At 52.8% G+C, this 21,161-nt stretch overlaps 2 protein-coding genes across 5 annotated transcripts in view; both read right to left on the minus strand.

The window, feature by feature from the left end:
* Positions 1-4,335, minus strand: part of MRC2 (mannose receptor C-type 2) — a 54,942-nt gene extending 50,607 nt beyond the window's left edge. For both annotated transcript variants that reach the window (XM_088028208.1, XM_028087536.2), the window contains exon 1: positions 4,060-4,335. In XM_088028208.1, coding sequence (XP_087884334.1) covers positions 4,060-4,186 — 127 coding nt within the window. In that variant the 5' untranslated portion in view covers positions 4,187-4,335. The remainder of the gene's footprint in view (positions 1-4,059) is intronic.
* An 11,547-nt stretch (positions 4,336-15,882) lies between these two features.
* TLK2 (tousled like kinase 2) overlaps positions 15,883-21,161 on the minus strand; it is a 115,107-nt gene continuing 109,828 nt past the window's right edge. For all 3 annotated transcript variants that reach the window (XM_028087430.2, XM_028087431.2, XM_028087434.1), the window contains 2 exons: positions 19,234-19,341; positions 15,883-16,984 (listed from right to left, as the gene is read on the minus strand). In XM_028087430.2, the coding sequence (XP_027943231.1) occupies positions 16,811-16,984; positions 19,234-19,341 (282 nt within the window). In that variant the 3' untranslated portion in view covers positions 15,883-16,810. The remainder of the gene's footprint in view (positions 16,985-19,233; positions 19,342-21,161) is intronic.

Raw genomic sequence — 21,161 nt, forward strand, 5'->3', positions numbered from 1 at the left:
CCAGGGACCACCCCCTACTGGAGGTGTAGGCAGGCGGTGGGCTCAGAAGAACAGGCCACCGTCATCCCTGCTGTCAGTGCGGGGCAGGCTCATCACACCAAATGAATGAACCTAAGAATCCCTGCCTTTTGGGAAGCTGGGGGGCGGAGCCGGGGCTGGCTCCTCCTCCACCCTTCAGTCACCAGCTTATGGATGCCCCGTCAGAGGGGGCACCTCAGATATCCTGAGGACGCTGAACAAGGCTCGATTCCTACGTCCTGGGCCCATTGGGACCGGGGCAGAGACAAGCACCTTGACAGCCAGGGTATAAGCTGAGGGAGGGCTGCCCACTCTACCCTCTTCCTAGGGTTCCTTTGAGGAGGCCACATGGAGAGGATGTTCTAGAGGGCTTAGAGCTACTGGAGAAAAATCCATCAGGCGGGATTTTCCAGCCTTTCCAAACACATCCCCTCGCACTGTTGAAGTCACAGAGACACAGCATGGTCTGGTACTGAAGGGTTTGGGCTCGGTAGCCGCCCCTGAGTTCAAATCTTGCTTTTACTACCTTCTAGTGGTATGGCAGTGTGGCCTTGAGTAAGTGACTTGACGTCTCGCATCTGCTGAGTGCCAGTGTGTAAAATGGGTGGTAAGGCCCTCCTCCCAGGGTTGTGAGATACAAGAGCTGTTGCCATGGAGCACTCGGCCCCAGGGCCTGGCACAGGAATAATAGTGGCCATTGCTGTTACCACTTCATCCCTCCGCAGGGGGGCAACAGGGCTTAAATGAGTGGTGAACCCACACGAATCCTCTTCTGAGACTTTCATGGTATTTCTGAAATCATCTCATCGGCCCAAATCACTGTACCATTCAAGCATCAGAAAGGCAAGATGTCTCTCATGCGAACAGATGGGGAAGAAGACCCGGGCTTCCTCTTCCCCGCCTGCACCCTCACCTTGTCCAGGGGAACGTGGGGGGAGGCCAGGCTCCCAGCGCCAACCACAGCTCAGCCAGCCACCACCCTGGCCCTGGCAGCCCACAGAAGACAGGAGGGTTGGAGCAAGGAAGACTGGGTTTTGGGGGTGGGGAAAGTAAGAAGCTCTGAACTCCATGACTCACCAGGGGCTGGGCCGGAAGTGCAGGCAATGTGTCTGGCTGACTGGCAGGGGTAGCAAGTACCGGCTGCCTTTCAAAAGGAACGCCCCCCTCCCTCCCTGTCCTCTAGATAGCAGGATCTGTCCCCACAGGAAGATCTCCCAAGGTTTTTTTGCTCCTCAACCTGGATACCTGATCCCTCTGGGGCTCCCAGCAACCCTCCTTCCAATCTGCCCCTCAGTCATCTGTCCAGTAACCCCAAGGGTTCCCCACCACCAGCCAGAGAGTGGCTCCCCCATTTTGGCCTCCCAGGCACTTGGCCGGCTTCCCCTTTCACTCGAGCTTCTCCTCCGTCCCACTCAAGAATTCTCCACCCCAGGGGCGCCTGGGTGGCTCAGTCGTTAAGCGTCTGCCTTCGGCTCAGGTCATGATCCCAGGGTCCTGGGATCGAGCCCTGCATCGGGCTCCCTGCTCGGCGGGAAGCCTGCTTCTCCCTCTCCCACTCCCCCTGCTTGTGTTCCTTCTCTCGCTGTGTCTCTCTCTGTCAAATAAATAAATAAAATCTTAAAAAAAAAAAAAAAGAATTCTCCACCCCAGCCCAGCAAGCTTCCACATCATTCCCAGACAGCCTAGTCCACCTCCCGGGTCTCCCTCTCTGCTCCCATCCCTGCCTCTGCAAAGCCTGGTCACACCCAGCCTCCCTCCAGGGAGCCCTAGCGACCCTTTGCCCCCCACACACTTTCTCCTGCCTCCAACACAAGTTTCGTTTCTCTAAGGATGTGGGTTACACTTCTACCCTCCCCAAGTACTTGGTTCAGCCTTGAGCACCAACGCGGCAATTAACAAAGACGTCTTCCAGCCACACTTTGTGGGTACCCTACGGAGGTGGAGAAGAGATGGATGCTGCCATCACACACAAACAAGGCGCGGCCAACCTGCTGCCTCCCCGCCCCCAAGGGATGCCTTGGCGCCTCCTACTCTCATCCCACTGGGCTCCCCTGCTGGTGGTCAGAGAGCCACCTGCAGACACCCCGGGCCCCGGGGTTAGTTCTGCCCCAGCAGCGCTGGCCTGCCAAGCCCAACCCATCTCCCCACGAGCGTTTCCCGGACTGTTGAGATCCAGTAAACTGTTCCCGGGACTACCAAATTCATCAGGTACAGGGGCATCAAGAAAGGAATTAGGCCTTGAGGAAGAGCATTCAGGGCAGAGGGGACAATGATGTGCAGGGACTGCACTGGTAGCAAACTTCTCACTCACGTTACTCAACAGCTGCTGTGGGGACCCATTCTCCCACCGCCATACCCCTAGCTTCCTCCCTGCCCATACCGAAGCTTCTGATGGGGGTGATCAAAGCAATACCACTGCGAAGGGGCCCCCTCCGAGGCTGTGGGGGCTACAAGTCCTGAGACGCAGCCCGAGGGGGAAGCCAGGAGAGGGGGGAACCAGAAGGTAGAGGAGACACTCCAGGCGTCGTCCCGGATGGGGCCCCTCACCACGCATTTCCAGCTCCCTCTGTCAAAAGCTCCATGGGGGAAAGGGCCGAGTCAGCACTCTAGCCACGACTCTCCCAGGGCCTGGCCTGGCTTTAAAATGTGCTCTGGGGCTCTTGGAATGGCCATCCTCCTCCAGCCCTCCCGCCCTGCCTGTCTGCTGAGTTCCTTCACAGAGAAGACACAGAAAAAGGGCCGGGAGGCAGGGGGACAGCCGGTGTGCCTCGACTTGCGGTGGGTAGGGCGATGCTGCCTGGTTTGTGTCTAACATTCAACTCCAGGTGGGTCTGGAATTCAGCGGGGGAGAGCGCCTACTTGATGTGAATATGGTCCCTCCAGACCCCACCACTCCCATCCGCACAATCGGGCAAATACGTGTCTTGGTCCTCGACGTCACGCCGGGCGGGCCAAGTGAGTGGGCATCGGCCATGGCTAGAGAGCCCAGACCCTCCAGGGGGCTGTTTGGGTTTTGCTCAAAACTGCAAACACTGCACTGACTGTCCCCTTTCACTCACCCCCGTCCCCAAATTAAACACCCAGCAAGACAAAGCTGGCTGGGCCCAGCACTGGGACTGTAATAACTACACTCCATGGCAGTCCCAGCTTCGACTCCTACAACACACACCCCCCCTCCGGAAGTGGATCTTTCCCTTTAGCTCTCAGATTCTTGCTGAGGGGTCTGTCTGTCCCCACAAGTCCCTGTCACCCTCTGAAAGAGCAGAAAGAGAAGGCACAACTTCGGTTTTTTGTTTTGTTGGTTGGATTTTTGCATCTTTAGCAGCTCTTTTGGGGTCCAAGGTCTGTCTACACTGGAGGGGTGCCAGTTTGGTCAGAGCCACCCACACAACACCACACACACACACACAACACGGCGCCCAGCTTGTCGCGGCATCCTGGGGGCACGAAATTGCCCCACAGAGCTCCCTTCAAACAGCGCGGCTGCCACATGCCACAAGCTGTCCTTGAAGGCCGAGTGTGGAAAATATAAACATCCCCGAGATGCCAGGAAGGGCAAACAAGCCCTGACGAATAATTCGAAAACAGTAATAACGCAGGGGTCCTGAGGCAAAGCAAGGAGACTGGCCTGGAGGGAGATCCCGGACGGACCCCTGGTTTCCCCGGACGCAGGTCTCTGGGCCCAGCGCAGCGCGGGCGCCGGGTGGTCCGGGGGCGGGGGCGGGGGTCCTCGCGGAGCCCGCCCTCTTCCTCCGAGACGGCTCGAGACCCCCGGGCTCCCCTCCCCCGCCGCCTGCCACATCTGGTTCCACTCAGGTCCTCCCCCACCTCCAGGCGCGCTCCTCCTCCCCTCTCCCCCCCACCCCGCTTCCAGAAAAGCGGAGACGATCTTTAAAAACCCAGTCTCACACACACACGCACACGCACACGCACACGCGCTTCTGGAAAAAAAAAGGAGGGAAAAGTCGAGAGCGGCCCGCTCCCCGGCGCGTCCTGCCCCCCGCCCGGCCCCCGAAGTTGGCCAAGTTGGCAGCGCCTTACCCGGGAGGGCGGCGGCGGCGGCGTCCCCAGGGGCGCCGGGGCGGCCGAGGTGCAGACCCCCGAGGAGCAGGACGCAGCGCAGCAGGTGACGAGGCCAGGGCGCGGGGGCCGGCCGGCGGGGCCCCATGTCCGCGGCGCGCCGCCGCGCTGGGGGACGCGGGGACAGAGGGTGCACGGGCGCGGCGCGCGGTGGCAGCGCGGGCGCGGGGCTCTGATGACCGCCCGCGAGGGGCTCGCGTCTTCCTCCGGTCGGGACGAAGTGATGCCTCCCGGGGAGAAGAGGGGAGGAGGAGGGAAGGAGGCTGGCCGGGCGGAGGGAGGGCGGAGGGAGGAGCACAGAACCCGGGAGGAGGGTTTGAGGGGCAGAGGGGAAGGGAAGCGGGCAGCGTGGGAGGGGTAGGGGAGGAGGCGCGGGCGGGCGCGGGGCCGCGGCCGAGGCCGCAGAGAGCGCCAAGGGGGGAAAGAAAGGGGAGGCGGAGAGGAGGATCTGCGGGGTCGAGGAGGACCCCGGCGTGCGCTCTTTCTCTCGCTCTCCGTCGCCCTCCCTCTCCCCACCTTCCCTGTCTTCTCAGTCCGGGCTTGAAGCCCCAGACGCTGCGTCACAACTCCCCGGCTGGCGCGGGCGGGGAAGCAACTGCAAAACTTTCCGCAAACTTCGGCGTGGCGGGACCTGGGTTGCGAGGCCCGGTGGGGCGGAGGCGCGCGGCCGACCCAGGCGGCCAGACTCGGGCCGCGGGCGCCCCCTGTATCCCGCCTTTCTGCGGACGTCTGCAGCCGGCGAGCATCCGCCACCTCCACGCCTAGGAGGACCCCTCCCCCGGTCTGTGGGGAGAGGGGCGGAGCCCAGGGCTCGGCCACCAGGGCGAAGATTGGGGGAGGGGGAGGTAAGGGCCCCTGCCATGTGCCGCGCGCAAACACTTGCACGTCTTGTTTTAGCATTTGCGTGACCCCGGGGTCAGCGTCCCTGGCGCAAAGGGGTGCGGTGCTTTTGCTAGTTGGGGCTGTATCCAGAATCCAAGGGAAAATCTGTGCACCGAACGTCCCAGCTGACAGACATCCTCACTCTCACCAGCAACCGTACTGCTGGCCGGTCGCGAAGAACCAAATGAAAATTTCTTAAAAGGGAAGACAGTCCACAGTTATTCCGTATTATGCAACAGGTCACCGCAGTGCAGAGCACTGGACTGCGAGTCAGGATGTTGGAATCTAGCCCCAGCACTACCTCTGAGTCCCTGAGCGGCTCTGGCAAAGTCGCTTGAGATCTCTAGGGTCAGAGTAAATACAAAGGAGATTCACGTTCTCCCACCACGAGTAATCAAATAAAAAACACTATGAAACGGTAATATAACTTTTATTGTTTCCTATGCTGTCCCCCTCGGTGTTATTTTTGGAAATAACAAACTCAATTTTTTTTCCTCCTTTGTAACTACCCTTGCCTTGGATAAATCTTTCCCCCATCTCTGCAATAAGGGTACAGGGGCCTGAGGGGCATCTGAGTGGCTCAGTTGTGAAGCGTCTGCCTTCGGCTCAGGTCACGATCCCAGGTTCCTGGGATCCAGCTCCGCATCGAGCCCAGCCCTGCGTCTAGCCCCGCATCGGAAGATGCAGGAGGTCTGCTTCTCCCTCTCCCACCTCCCCTGCTTGTGTTCCCTATCTCGCTGTGTCTGTCAAATAAATAAATAAAATCTTAAAAAAGGGGGGGGTACAGGGGCCTGGGATGCTCATTTAGCCCTATCTTTACTGGGCTGAGATTCTTGGCAAATGTCAGTCCAGAGGCTGCAGGGCGCTGCAGTGATCACCCACTGAAATCTCCTACAGTCCACCCCTGGAAAAGATCCCTACTATCCATACTTTGGCCCTAAAAAATGGTTAGAAGCCAGGCCAAGGAAGCCCCTGGCACTGCACAGCTGGCTCAGGCCAGTCTGACGGAACCAAGTCCGTTCTGGTGACTCACTGTGGCTTCATTGCCCTTTGGGACACATCTTGGTGTGGCATGTCTCAGGATCCCAGTGCTCTGCGGGGCGGGCTTGCATACCATTCTCTTGGCCTCTCCTTTCTCACAGTTCTGTTATCTACAGGGTTTGAGAACTGGCCAGCTTCACTAAGTGCTCTTTTGCCGTCTTGAGAGCCCAAATCACAGGATGATGCTTCTCAAAGTCATCTTATAGGCTTCCCTCTGCTCACTTATCTCTGGATGTGCTGGCCACCGTCCTCACCAAGGGGCCCCCTTTCCTCCGAAAGGGAACTCAGGCAAGATACCCAAGGAGCCCTCCAGGTTTCCGAAACAGGATTGGATCTCCCTTCCCCACCATTTCGTCCCACCAACAGGGCAGAAGCCAACTACCTGACATCACCAGTGAGTCACGTGGGTCCAGAGTCCACTACTGTGCGGTTTACACAGTACACACAGAGCCCCCAGTACACAGGAGGTGCTCTCTCATTTCTTCGTTCACCCACTCAGCAACCACTGATGCCTAGCCCTGTGCTAGCTGCTGGGGAAACCAAGATGAACACACACTCATATCCCTAGAAGAGTTTTTTTTTTTTTAAATTATTTATTTATTTATTTGAGAGAGAATGAGAGATAGAGAACACGAGAGGAAAGAGGGTCAGAGGGAGCAGCAGACTCCCCGCTGAGCAGGGAGCCCGATGGGGGACTTGATCCTCGGACTCCAGGATCATGACCTGAGCCGAAGGCAGTCGCTTAACCAACTGAGCCACCCAGGCGCCCGCCCTAGAAGAGTTTTATGTAGTGGGGAAAATCTGACCCAATTTTGGCCATATTCCGATGGCCCCTCGGGCTGAGAAGCGCGAGTGCGTTGCACTCTCAGGGACAGATGTCTGTCCAAGTCTCTGAGGCCCTATTCTAGTCTCTGCTGAGCGTGAGACTTCCTGCTCCAGCGTGTCAGGGCCCACATCTGCGGCCCACCATCTGTCTTAGATCTTGAGTTCGCAGGGCAGAGAGCTGGGCCATGTCTGGGCCATTCTCCCTGGAGAATCAAATCATCCCCCAGTGCTTAAAGATCCTGCACACCAGCAGCTGTCAAGGGGACATGGTCCCAGCCTGCGGGAGTGGTGAGTGTACTGAAAGGGCTGGGGCTTTCGGAAGGACCCTTCACTAGCAACCAGGCCCTCATCTACTTCCACAGAGGGGCTAGTGTCCTCTGTGCCTACAGCTTCCTCACCATTCCTGTTAAAGCTCAGCTGAACAGCCATTACATTACTATGTGCCAGGCATTGGGCTAGGTGCCGGGAACTGGTACAATCTGTGACCTGGTCCGGGAGAGTTTTGCCAGGCTGGTAGCTGCTGTGGTAGAGTCGATACTGAGGAATGGCTCTCCTTCAGACCCTGTTAGCCAGCAAGAGGCACTGTGGGTTTGCTGAGTTCATCACAACCGGTTTAGGGCAACAACTCCTACCTTGTTCTGAGAATTAAATGTTACGTATAAAGGGATGGCACAGCCCCTGGATAAAAATGCTCAGGGACTGTTCATCCCCTCCCTGCTTCCCACCTTCCTTTGCCACTTGAACATCAGGGTGTCTCCCTTACTTCTTATCCCCCCAGCCTGCCTGCCCCTCTACTTGCCCAGTACCCGACTGTCCATGAGAGCTGCACACGTCAAGTTTGATCAGGACTGCAACACTGGGTGCTTTCCTTTGCCGGCGAGAATACAACCTTCCTCCCTGTCTGAACATCTCATATTAAATTATATACAAAATTGGTATTCTGGGGTGTAACCAATCCAGGTAGAAGCAGCTCAGTGCTTACTCAGGCCGGCTCATAAATGCATGCCTATAAACGGCCAAGCATGGAGTGATGGGATGAGTCCAGGCCTGGGGGCTGCAGCTGGACTGGAATTCCCATTGTCATTTCTCACTACGTATCCCTGGAGCAAGTCACTTCCCTTCGGAGGCCTGGAGCCCCAGGGTGTGCACGTTTTGGTGTCATTACTCACTGTGCTTCAGGCTCCTCTTGCTTTAGTCTTCTCTTCCCCGATTCTGGGGCTCAGCAGACTCTGCAGCTGGAGGGTACCCGGGGTGGGGGAGGCTGTGGATACCCCCAGCAGGCCAGGCCTACAACGGAAACTTACGAAAGGAGAACACAAGAGAAGAATGCAACTGGATGGGCGTGGAGGATAGGAGGATAGGAAGGTGTGGTCAGTCCTGACCTAGAGAACGGGGTGTGAGCCCATAGGGGCATATGAGATTCTCCTCACCCTGAGCCTTTCCAAGCCAGGGGCCGACCTCTGTTCCCACCACCTCTCCCCTCTCCCTGGGTTCCGCCCGCAGCTCAAACTCTTGGGTCTCCACTCGGGCAATCCACCCTTTGAGTCCTTTAAGACAAGCTACCCGCTTGTCCGCAGCATGGAAGATCTCAGAAGGGAATGGGCTGAAGAGGGAAGGAAGAAGGCAGGATGGGATTCAGACAGACCCAAGGTTCAAGGTCTGGCTCCTTCTGTTGGAGAACATCGAGGAGGGCCCCCCTGCTCCCCGGAGTGCCACTGAGTTTGAATCCACTTGCTTTCAGGCCAACACCTGTATCAGAAGAGACTGTTCCTTTAAAGGGACTCCAAGTCCCAGCCCTTCCTTTCTTGAGGGGTCAGAGACAATCACCGCACGACCCCTCCCCCTCCAGAGAAGCAGGCTGTGCAGACTCCCTCGCCAGGAGCTGTGGACTCCCGGGTGGAGGGGTTGCCACGGAAGGCCCGCGGCCGTCAGCAGGGCCTTGGAGTAAGCTCAGAGCAGGCGAGCTCAGGACTGGGCCGAGTCCAGGTTGTGGGCTGCAGCCCAGGCCACAAATCCAATGTCTCTAGGATCCTTGCTGGCTCCGGTCTTGACTTGGGAGGCTTTAGCAGGTCAGGAGCAAGCTGGCCAAGGGGGTCCAGAGAGGAGCAGAGGTGGGACTGAGGGACCACAAGGAAGTGGGGCCAGCACTGAAGAACCAGCTGCAATTGGATGGGATATAGTTCCCAGAACCCTCTGCTGCCTTACCCGGCTGGTGCCAGAGCCATGGAGAGAAGGATGCCACATCTTCCTGTCTGCTCTCAGGGGCCACTCCCAACCTGAAGGTGCAGTTCCTCTGAGCCTAGCCTTGCACTGAGGGTGGGGCTGAGCCAGTGAGGCCTACCCCGGTCCAGGGCTCTGGCTTCCGCATCTCCCTCTTCAAGATGGCATCTGATGCTGTTTCCTGGTCCCTGACTCCCTCTCCGCAACTCAGGAAGGACAGGCAGAGGTTTTCTCTAGTGTCAGACTCGACCCTCCAAAAGCAAGACGGGGCCCAGTCCCAGCCAACAGCCTCTGTGGCTTTCGCTGATTCTGACCCGGAGGCAGAACAGGGGTGAGGTGGCTTTGCAGACATGGAACCTCCCCAAAACATCCTTTCCACCCAAGGCCCTGGTGGAAGAGAGCCGCTGACCAGAAAAGAAGCCAGGCGGCTGCATCCAGCTGACCCACCATCCCACCCCAGCTCCAAGAGGATAGCCCGAACTTCCAGAGCCCCAAGTGACATAGCAATAAGGGGACTGGGGCTCCAATGGGTGGTGACCAGCATTTTAAAAATGAAATTAAACAGAAAATATCAGAGTATATTGCACATGAGCTAACTTCTATTCTGTGAAATATGTACTGGGTTGAGATGTTAAGGGTTTCTTACTGTGGGTTGCCATCAAACAAATTAAACAAGAATATTTGGGGTGTCTGGCTGGCTACATAGGCTCCCCGGCTGCCCCTGCCCAGCTCTGATCTGCTCACTCCCGGACCGGCCCCAAATTCCTCCTAGGGTCTCACATCTGAGGTCCCTCACCACCACCAGTGCAGCCCTACCCCTTCCCCTCCTGGGACCCATGCTTCAACAGACCAAACTACTTGTTCTTTCAACAGGCCCCAGGCTCACTGAGGGGCCGGTTCTCATGATGCCAAATGAGCACAGACATGTGATGAGGCAAGAGATAAGGGAGATGTGTACAAAGTGAGGTGACAGTCCAGAGACAGGCAGGCTGCAGGGGACACCTGAGCTGAGTTTTCAAAGAGGGTCAGACGGCCAAGGCAAGTGAACAGTATTTGCAAAGGCCTGGAGGTGTGAGAGAGCATGGGGGTGGGGGGAGAGGTGTTGGAGGGGCAAACATGCTCTATGGGAGAGCCCAGAAAGTGTGAAGGACCCTGTGTGGCAAACCCCCAACCCTTCTCATTCTCTTTAATTCTGCCAGCTTCTAAAGCCCATCTCAGCTTCATTTCCCAACTCCTCAGAGACCCCATCTTGCTCTTACAGAATTTAGCAGCTCCCAGCTTTCATTTATTACATTTAGCTTCTCAATTATAACCTTCCTTAAAGCAGGAGCCGAGTCTGATGTACCTTTTTCCTTGCCACAGCACCTAGCCCAGCATATTCTAAAGAGAAGGCTCCCTGTGTTTTCAGTAGGTGAAGTTTACAGAACCGGCGATCGTAGCTCAGAGCGTGAGCATCCAGCCTAACCACTAACCACGCAGCATGTTCAGAGTTACGACCTCAAACACAGTCCGCACTTGGGGCTCTCCTGTTACCTTGTTCTGGATACAGTTCTGTCTAGTTAATGTGGAGAAGAGGAGCCAGGTTAGTGTTAACGTTGTGAGCAGGGCTCTGAAAGAGTCTGTAGATGTAAAGAACCAATGGCTCCTGAAATTAATTTGTAGGGAAAGACCTTCCTTCCCATGTTTCCCAGTGGCTGCTCTTCTCTCAGAGTCCAGAGCCAGGCTGAAGGGTTCAGGCCTGGCTCTAGAACAGGTTCCTTCTAGAATAGGCCAAGGCCCTTATTGGGGGACCTGTGACATGGAGGCAGCATCTAGCAACACCCTCTGCCTTTTACTTTTTTCAGTTGCCAAAAACAACTTCACTTTTCCCAACCCTCCAAGCCTTATAGCAACTTGAGGCGGCCAAGGTAGAGGGGGCCATTCCTGCCTGTCCATTAGGACACTGAGGGACAGGAAGACAGAGTTGGCCAGGGCTGGGGTAGGGCAGGACTTTCATTTCCTCACCTGTAAAGAAGACGGCACGATCAGACTGTGCAGGGGAGCTGAGGAATGACTGTTCTGTGAAGCCATGCCCCCACTTCCCTACCTAAGTTCAGTCCTGGCCCAGGACTGCAGAGGCAGGGCTGCGGCCCAAGCCAGCTGGGTCTCCCGCTGGGTCTCTAGACTTCTAAGGCTGGCTGTGAGGGAGTCTGGGAGAGCAGAGCCCTAGACTACTGCAAGATAGCTTCCAACTGGGAACCAAGGCGCAGCCTCACCCACAGCAGGCTGCCCAAGGACTGCACTCAGAGACTCCACAAAATTTTCAAGCTTGTAGTCCCTCCCCATTCAATCCTGCTCCACCTATTACCAGTTACCAAATCTCTCTGGGACTGTTTCCTCATCTGCAGAATCAGTGAGATACTCCTACCTTGTCTACCCCGAGGCGGTGAAGCAACACAGCCGAAACTTCCCTACAAAGCACCAGTGTTAGAGCCCTTCCCTTCACTCTGACACTGCGCCCGGTGCCCCCCAACTGCAGGTGTCCGGAGGCTACTGAGGGCTGGGGTTACCCCCAGTTCTCTAGCTAAGCACTTCCCTCTAGACCAGCCGCCGTTCTGACCCCTTCCCATGGGGTCTCCTGCCCATGAAACACACGCCGCCGTTCTGACCCCTTCCCATGGGGGTCTCCTGCCCATGACACACACACACACACACACACACACACTCCTGCCCATGACACACACACACACCACACACACACACACACACACTCCTGCCCATGACACACACACACACACACACACACACTCCTGCCCATGACACACACACACCACACACACACACACACACACTCCTGCCCATGACACACACACACACACACACCACACACACACACACTCCTGCCCATGACACACACACACCACACACACACACACTCCTGCCCATGACACACACACACACACTCCTGCCCATGACACACACACACACACACTCCTGCCCATGACACACACACACACCACACACACACACACACACACTCCTGCCCATGACACACACACACACACACACACACACACACACACACACACACACACACACACACACACACACACACACACACACACACACCCTCTCTCTGCTGACTCCAGCCTGTCTCAGGCCCCTGCTGTGCAACCCCAGCACAAAAGGGCTCTTGTATTCCCTACCCCCACCAGGTCCCCGCCTCTGGCAGGTTCCCCCAACCCACCCGCAGAGCTCCACAGCAGCCAGAGCCCCTCACCACTCCCTCCTTAACCGTCCTCTCCCTGCAATCCCTCCGCTCTCTCTACCCTCACCCCTTCCGAAGAGCTCAGTCCCAGGCTCCCCTCACCCCTGACTCAGAGTGCCTGGCTGTATTCCCAAGCCCACCCAGGTCAGACCCAGGTCGCAGCTCTCTCCTGCAGCCCTGGACCCTTCAGGTTAAAAAAAAAAAAAAAAAAAAAGTGCTAAGTCAATTCACAATAAGGTACCGGTGAGTTGATAATGTATTTTAAAGAAGGTCAAGGGTGAGAAGCTTTGCCCAAAGGAGTGAATGACTATTGAATGTATTGTTAGGTCCCAAGGCACCAGTATAAGGGATCTGTTGTACGGGCACTCCTGAGGCTCCCCATACAGGAACGTACACATGACACTGGTCCTAGGACAGGCCAGAGCTTAAGATAGATTTTTATCTCTAACAGAAAATAAAACCGACTCCTCTGTTTTCAGCTCGCTAAGTTTTAGACAAGGCCCTATGGCCACACCCTCCAACTGCCCCACCCTTATTGCAGCAGCTGACTTGTGACGCTCAGGGGTCTAGCCGCCTGGGAGACGGACTGGGGGAGGGGGCGCTGAGAACGTGAATTTCTAACAGGTTCCAGGTGATGCTGATGCCCCAGGCCTGGGAGCTCCACTGGCCTATAAGACGCTCCTCTCAGATTCAGCCAGAAGCAGTCGTGGATCCGGGTAAGAGGAGACCGCTGACCTCACAGGACAAAGGTTGATAGGGAATCTCAAGTCAAAGGGGAAGGCTCCTGAGAGGTCTGCATCACTTCCCCCAGGCCAAAGGATCTCCTGACCACCTGGCAAGTAGAAAGACTCTGAATCGCCACCAGCACACTTGGGCGGGTGCGGGGAGGTCCAGGCCCAACCGTCCTACTTACTGAATCTCGTGATCTTTCTGTAAAGCACACTTTTTGTCTCCCCTCTCGCGTGCGAGGCACTTTATTATACCTACTATTTCCACTCCTTGCAGCCATGCAAGGAGCTATTCCTGAAGCTTGCAGAGGTAGGATCTGAATCAGACCCACTTCTAAAGCCCAGGCTCTTAACCTCCAGGTGATTCTGCCTTAAGAAATGACAGCAGAACAGTTAATTTTAGGAAGCAGAGACTCCCCATACCTCAACTAGTGTGTGTTCCATGTCTCTCCCTCACTTACCCTGGGGCTGATTTTAATTACAGACAGAGCTAGCTTGGGCAAGTAGAATGATGATTAAGTGGGAGGGGGGAGGGGCAGAGATTCTCAGAAAGCAGAACTCACCAAGGTGGGTCAAGCTAGTTGTAAACTTCACCTTCTCAGAAGCGAGGAGCTGGACCCGATGCTTACTTCTAGCTCTAGGATTCTAGGAGATGACTACTTTTAAAGAGAATTACTTTCTAAATTAAGAAACACATGAGCTCCTTGTCTGCTCATCTTCTCAGCTGAAGGAAAACCTGTTCTCACAGCGCTAGAGGAAGGCGGGCAGCAAACCCTCGTAAGGCAGTGTGCAGGTGTGCCTGGGTCAGCCACAGAAATGGGGTACACATGGGCTCTCAAGATCAAGTCTCCAGGTAAAGCCGCCCATCTTCGGATGGAGAAGTCGGAGCCCAATTCCTTCCCTTCCCTTCCTGGGGCCCAGAGCCTTCACCCCTGGACTGTGAGCCGACGGCTGGGCCCTCCCTATCCTGCTCACTGCTGTCTTCCCACCAAGCATTAGTTATCAGCACATCGGAGCTACAAAAGGTGTTGTATGAATCGGCACGTTGCCAACATGCCTGCAGTGTCCGCTGGGACTCAGCAGCAGGATTTCCCTACCTACCCGCCCCCTAGATGCTCAGAGCCCTGTCAGAAGCTGAAGAACTAGAGTAAAATCAAGAGGCTAGGAGATTCACTTCTTAAAACTTATTTTAATATCCTCCCCGCCCCCCCACCCCAAGTTGGGAAAGTCGAAAACAGTCTGGCTGGGTTTAATTACAAATTAATACACATTTTTTGTCATTGTTTAAAGTAAATCAATTGTGGCAATAAGGGATTATCCTTGGAAAAAGTGAAACCCATATTAACAAAATATGTCATGGAAGAAACCCACTTAGTGATTTCACTGGCTACTTAAAAATCTAGAAAAAGTCAGCATTCTGCATGTTCTCTGGGGCTAGTCCATGTAGTGGAAAGAGGCCTTGCCCAGATTCAAGCCTTAAGTCCAGTCAGCTCCAACGAGGTCCTAGACCCAAGGGAAGCAAGGAGAGAGGGCATCCCTTCTTTAGGAGGGCAGAAAAGGTAGATCAACAAAGTCCTGCAGCTCCACTTACAAGCCCAGGGGGAGGAGGCAGGAAGTTAGAGGGAAGGCTTAAAGATGCAGCATTCTTTCAACCTTAAAAAAAAGAAAAGCTGGGGGGGGGGGGGGAAGGTCTTGCAAGATCACTGAATGAGGAGAGAAAACAAGGAATAGAACTTAATACTCTGAGTCAGTCTCGACTCCTCCATCTCTTCACGCATGCCACACACCATCCTTCCAGGGCGCTCAACCTTTGAGACCCATAGGGACTCTGCTTACTAGCCTGAAAGTCATGGTTAGAAAAAGGTACCACACACATACATACACACGTATGTCACGTGTTAACACGTGTATAAACACCTGCGATAAAATGGAAATCTGGAAGAAAAAATTTATCTGTAACAACTTGGAAAGCTGGGCGCGCCGAGGGCTCCCGGGCTGACTTCCTTCCATTCAGAGTTCCGCAAGACGGTACCTCCCCACCATCGTCTCTCCAACTGGGATCCAACTCCATCTTTCCCTAAGAGCACCTGGCACCGAGGGGAGCAGGGCGGGGCACAAAACCAACACAGGTGCCAGCAAGTGTCCCCGGTGACACGTTTCACATGTGAAAGAAAGACTCTGAGTTCTGTGAGAGCTCTCTAGCCTTCCTGACTTCCCTCCCCCTGCCCAGGGGACACACATGCCTGGATGCTGCATCTTTAAATATTTCTGGCTCAGCCCTCTTGCCACATATGTCAGTAACATTCCAAGCTGGCTACCACATGCTCAGGCTCTGGCCTCCTCCCCTCTCTACTGTCGAGTGCTCTGCTGCTTCAAGGGCACAGTGGGGCCACGCATCTCCCATTTCAGCTCCGTCTTCAGTTGATCACACATCTCAGAAACAACCAAATGTAAGGGGGGGAAAAAAAAGAGTTCCAAAAGAATGTTCATATTCGAAATACCTATCCCCCTGGGATTTTTTTTTAACTTCACTTGATCAATCTATTGAAGTGAGTTAGACAAAGCGTGTGTGCACATGCACACACAGACACACACCAGCACACACCCACAAAATGTAGAGGGCTGGAGGTTGTTTCCTGCCAAAAGATCTAACAGAGCAAAGCTTATGCGCTGATCAAGTTTTAATATCGTGGTTACAAGAAAGGTACACCGTTTAGCAAGCACACAGAGACCACGGGGAGGACCCCCCGATCCCTAGAGCATTTGGCTCCCCGGCCCATTTTCTGCCTACCTCTGGAACAGTTTTTGGATAGTTACTGCATTCAGAGAATCCAAGAGGACTGCATGGACAGATGAACCTTTATTTAAAAAAATAGCACTTCAAATAAATTAAAAGGGACAACCGTCAAGTGTTCAAATTGTGAAGAAAGAGTTGAAAACCTAGAGACTCCAAGCTGCGGGCTTCTAACCTCGTTCTTTGTCCGACGGCAAAGCCCCACACACCTCGGTCCTCCCACTTGACACCTTCCCTGCTGAGATGAGGGAAGCGATTGCAAACAGGAGACCAGACGGAGGAGAAAGCTGCATCTGACTGGAATGAACATTGCCACGTACTTGCTAATACGGGTTTCACTTTATGACCAAATGTATTCTTTCAAAAATAAAAAAGGGGGAGGGAGGGAAGCTGCATGTTTTTAAAAATTGAAATTATTTAGGGATAAAACACTAACTCTAGTGCCTTTAACGGGCAATAGCAACTTTTTTCCTCCGAAGTCAAACACCATCCCCAGCTGAGCCTTTTGTGCTACAAGCTTTTCAGGAGATGTTACCTAAACTTTATTAAAAGAAAAGAACAAGTTTAAATATAGACACTGGACTAGCCCAGTCTGTATTTTCAAGTCCACATTCTTCATCTGAAGCACTGCATCAGGGACCCCCCCTGAGTCTGCATGTTTTCAAGTTCACAGTACATGGAACCAGTTTTTCTTTTTAATTTTTTCCTCACTCAGAGCAGCCACATGCAGTGGCCGTTGACGCCGGAACCTCGGGCGGGGCCTTTTCCTACGAGGCCTGGCCAGAGCTGCCCAAGGTTTCTCCTCAATGAGAATCGATGCTGTCATGCTCTATGGATGGGAAAAAAGCAAGAAAATAAAAGCACCTGGTACAGGTTTCATGAGATCCATTCGGATTCGCTATGTCCCAAACCCGCTGCTGAATGCCATTTGTCCACTTTGTGTGTGCTGAACAGTTCGCGGCCTAGGAGTGGGTCTCAATTCGAAGAACTGTTATTGGACGCCCCCGAGGTCGATGCAATAGCAGCTCCAGCAGGGCTACTCGTGGAGACCGACTTTCGGATGTGAGGCAGCAAGTAGGGGTCACAGGCCAGCTGCTGGACATCAATGCGGTCCTCCTTTCGGTAGGCTAAGCATCGTCGAATAAATGCCTGAAAGGAAAGGTTCTTGAAGAAGCCTGAGGCAGATCACCCTGGTGCCCCCAGAGGGAACCCTGAGGCTCTGTAGCAGCTGCCAGGGCCCAGCCCCAGAGCAAACGTCTTCTACAGAGAAGGGGCTCAGGGCCCAGCCCCAGAGCAAACGTCTTCTACAGAGAAGGGGCTCAGGGCCCTTCCCAGAAATCCCCGGGCACACCCAGACTGGACCAGGCAAGGAGACGCATGGGCAGCCGCACCTCTCTCTGGCCACGGACTACTTCCCCGAAGGACATGGCCAAGCCATTCCTGAGGGGCAATGGGGCATGACCCGACCTCTAAATACCTCTGTCCCCAGAGCACAAAGACCAACACAAAAACCAGTCCCTCTCTGCCTTGGCTGGTTTACCCGGACACGTCTATCTTCACGGTCCTGCGTGTACAAACCATGGCCTCACGTGAACTTTCTACTTCCTGACGAAGTGAAAACTGCGATGACAAGCCACTACCACAGGCAGGGTGAGGAGACCCACACTTACTAACACTACAGTGTGTCACAGATTGGTAAACACTTCCCCTGTGTATCTCGTTCTTCCTTGCAATGATCAGGCACACACCTAAGTAGTAAAGGAAAACCTGAACAGGACTTGTCTCCCCAAGAGTACTGCAGACATAGAATCATACTGTTGAGTTGGGTTTCATTCAGAATCCTAATTTACTACCAACATGGACGTTTCCTTTGTGCTAGGTATGAAGGGCTACACAGGCTCAGTTTGTACAATTCTTATCACAAGGGCCCTTAAACGATGATCTATCTTTTCCTATTTTTTAACCAGACAGTTCTATTTAATCAGAGTCTTGTAATTATTTAAATAAATACATTGATTTTTAAAAATCTAAAATGTCATTATCACCTTCAGGCCATACTTTACATTTGGATGATGATAATGTCGCAATGTAGGTCCATCGATTATAACAAATGTCCCACTCTGGTGCAGGAGGCTGTGCATGTACAGGGACAGGGAATACATGGAAACTCTCTTATTTTCTGCTCAATGTTGCCAGGAGTCTAAAACTGCTCTAAAAAATATAGTCTAGGGGCGCCTGGGTGGCTCAGTCGATAAGCGTCTGCCTTAGGCTCAGGTCATGATCCTGGGGTCCTGGGATCAAGCCCTGCATCGGGCTCCCTGCTCGGCGGGAAGCCTGCTTCTCCCTCTCCCTCTCCCTCACTTGTGTTCCCTCTCTCGCTGTGTCTCTGTCAAATAAATAAATAAAATCTTAGAAGAAGAAAAAAAAAGAAAAACCAATCTTTAAAAAAAAATAAAAATATAGTCTAACAAAGTCTGTTAAACACACAAAACACCTAGAACAAGATGTAATGATTTTTTTCCATGTTTAATTAATAAAAACCGAAAGTAGAGCAACAATCCTGCTTTTCCAAAATCAAACACACCTAGAGGTAGCTGCCTGATTAAAGTATTTGGAAGATAAAAACAAACTCACAGAAATAAACTTAATAATCCTTGGCCTTTAAAAACGAACCTTTCTTAGTGAGATATGAAACAGGAGTTAAATGGGTTACCTCGAGTTGGATAGCATAATTACTGGTCAAATAATTCCACCTTGACTTTTCTTTCCACACAGCCGCCAGGGCAGGCTTTTGAAACAGGGATCAGATCACAGAGCTGCCCTGAGTAAAACCTTCGAGTGTTTCCCATCTGTCCGGCTGCCTCTCCCACTGACCACCCTCTCCTCCGCTCTGCCTGCTCTGCGGATCTGCTAAGCTTGCACTTACATCTCAGCTGCACGCACTTCTCTGCTTGGACTATTCGTCTTCCAAATCTACACATGGCTCCCACCTTCACATCACTCAAGACTGCTCATTGGTCACTTCACCACTGAGGCCGTCCCTGACCAGGCCATCAAAAAAGGAGTTCCTGCCCCTCCATCTTCTTACCTGCATTTATTTTTTACCATCTGAGATGGATCTGTTGCTAGTTATTGCTTGTCTCACCTGCTGGAACAGAAACTCCTGACAGGCAGGGACCCCATCTGTAGTTCACTGCTACACACTCGCCATTATTCCCTCTCTGCCACCCTGACAGGGCCTAGTTCTCACCAGGCACCCGAAGCAGTTATTGTAGGAGGAGAGGGGCGAACACATTCAGAAGGAAGAGGTTTTGAATGACTCCTGACTTTTATACTGATAATCCATCCACTATTACCCAGAGAAGTAATACAGTCATTTCCTGCTGGTCACAACTTACCTTTGCTTCTGGTGTTACCACTGGCTTTGGCGGGAACTGCACTTCAGTAGCTTTAAGAATAGTATTTTCTTGTAGAATGTCTTGCTGGGACTGGTTGTGGCCAAAAGGCTATCATACAAAAACAAAAGAAAGGTGGGCCTCTGGTTAAAATTAAAGAGAACACAATTCAAAACCATAGGGAAGGGAAAGAAAACATGCCTCAGTGAGAACTGCTAGAAAGAACTCTGGAGATGATCTCCTCGCTCTCTTTTTATAGGTGAGGGGTAGAAAGGCTCAGAACTTAATAACATGCTCACAGGACAACATCAAGGTTAAGGCATAACTGGGACGGGAAGCAGCATCTGTCATATCATGACACCTCTGTTCAGCTTTGCTTACAGCCAAGAAAAAGAACATTCCAGAAGGAACCAGCAACCTCTTCTCCCTTGAGTGATACCTGTAGGCATAAGTAATACATAACACGTGCCACTGGCAGACCCAAGACACAGGTAAAAAGAGATGGAAAAGGAAGTAAAAGAGAAGGAGTAAGTACAAACCGAGGGGGGGGATGGGAGGGCTGAGGCTATTTAACAGCTTCATCTGTACCCCAATGTGCCGTTTTCTTTTCTTTTGCCCCCCCCCCCAAGGTTTTATTTATTTGAGAGAGAGCGTGCGGGGGTGCGGGGTGGGGAATCTTCAGCAGATTCCTCACTGAGCGAAGAGCCTGATTGGGGGGGGGGGGATCCATCTCATGACCCTGAGATCATGACCTGAGCCAAAATCAAGAATCAGATGCTTAACGGACTGTGCCACCCAGGAACCCCAATTTTCTAATAAAGTCTTAAAATATAAGTTCAAGCCTAGTGTCATCTCTACAGTGCTTATACATAACCCCTACCAACATTATCAGCAGCACTTCCACATTATCAGAGTACTAAGTAATAATTAACAACTCCGGGGGCGCCTCCCTGGCTCAGTCAGTAGAGCACGCAACTACATCTCAGGGTTGTGCGTTCGAGCCCCATACTGAGTGCAGGGATTACTTAAAAATAATAATAATTAACCCCTATGGCTGGTTCTATAGTTACCTTTAGAGAGGTAAGATAAACAAAGACCAGGGAGAAGTTAAAGAGGAAGCTGAAATCGGAACGAAGAGCTTGGTCTAGGGATTGTAATAAAAATATTAAGAATCCGAGGAAGATGCAGAACTCCCAAATGGCTTATAACCACAACCTACACTGTCGGGACCACCGACAAACTTCAATTATTTATAACACACTGACAGCAAAAGTTTTAGTATACACGCACTGGATCCTAGTAGTATGTTTATTTATAAGGTAGTAGACTCATAAGGAAAACACAAATGTGAAAATTCATTAGGTACAGTTTACTACCTAGGTTATTATGTGTCCAAATGATCTATCACCTTGATCCAGAGGTAACAGTGAATACTTTCTAACACTACATCTCCCTAGTACAGAAAATAGAAAGCATGCTTTTATTAATAATAGCTTTAACTAATGGGATGGCTGGGAATAAAGAACCCTGTAGATATTTCAAGTTTCAGTTCTTGGGACCTTAAAGAATGGCTCCTGGAGGGGTGCCTGGGTGGCTCAGTCGTTAAGCGTCTGCCTTTGGCTCAGGTCATGATCCCAGGGTTCTGGGATCGAGCCCCGGGCTCCCTACTCTGTGGGAAGCCTGCTTCCCCCTCTCCCACTCCCCCTGCTTGTGTTCCCTCTCTTGCTGTGTCTCTGTCAAATAAATAAATAAGCAAACAAACAAATAAAATCACATGCGTCGGCGAGACTAATATTAAAAAAAAAAAAAAAAAAGAATGGCTCCTGGAATGACTGTATACTTTAAATAAACTATTTCATATAATTCCTTGTATATATTATCAGAAACAAAACATACCCTGGATCTAACTGAAAACAGCAAAAACGCATGTT

Source organism: Eumetopias jubatus, unplaced genomic scaffold (genome assembly GCF_037043125.1).
Source record: "Eumetopias jubatus isolate StellerSeaLion01/CBP00866 unplaced genomic scaffold, mEumJub1_p1.0 scaffold_10, whole genome shotgun sequence".
Classification (NCBI taxonomy): Eukaryota; Metazoa; Chordata; class Mammalia; order Carnivora; family Otariidae; genus Eumetopias; species Eumetopias jubatus.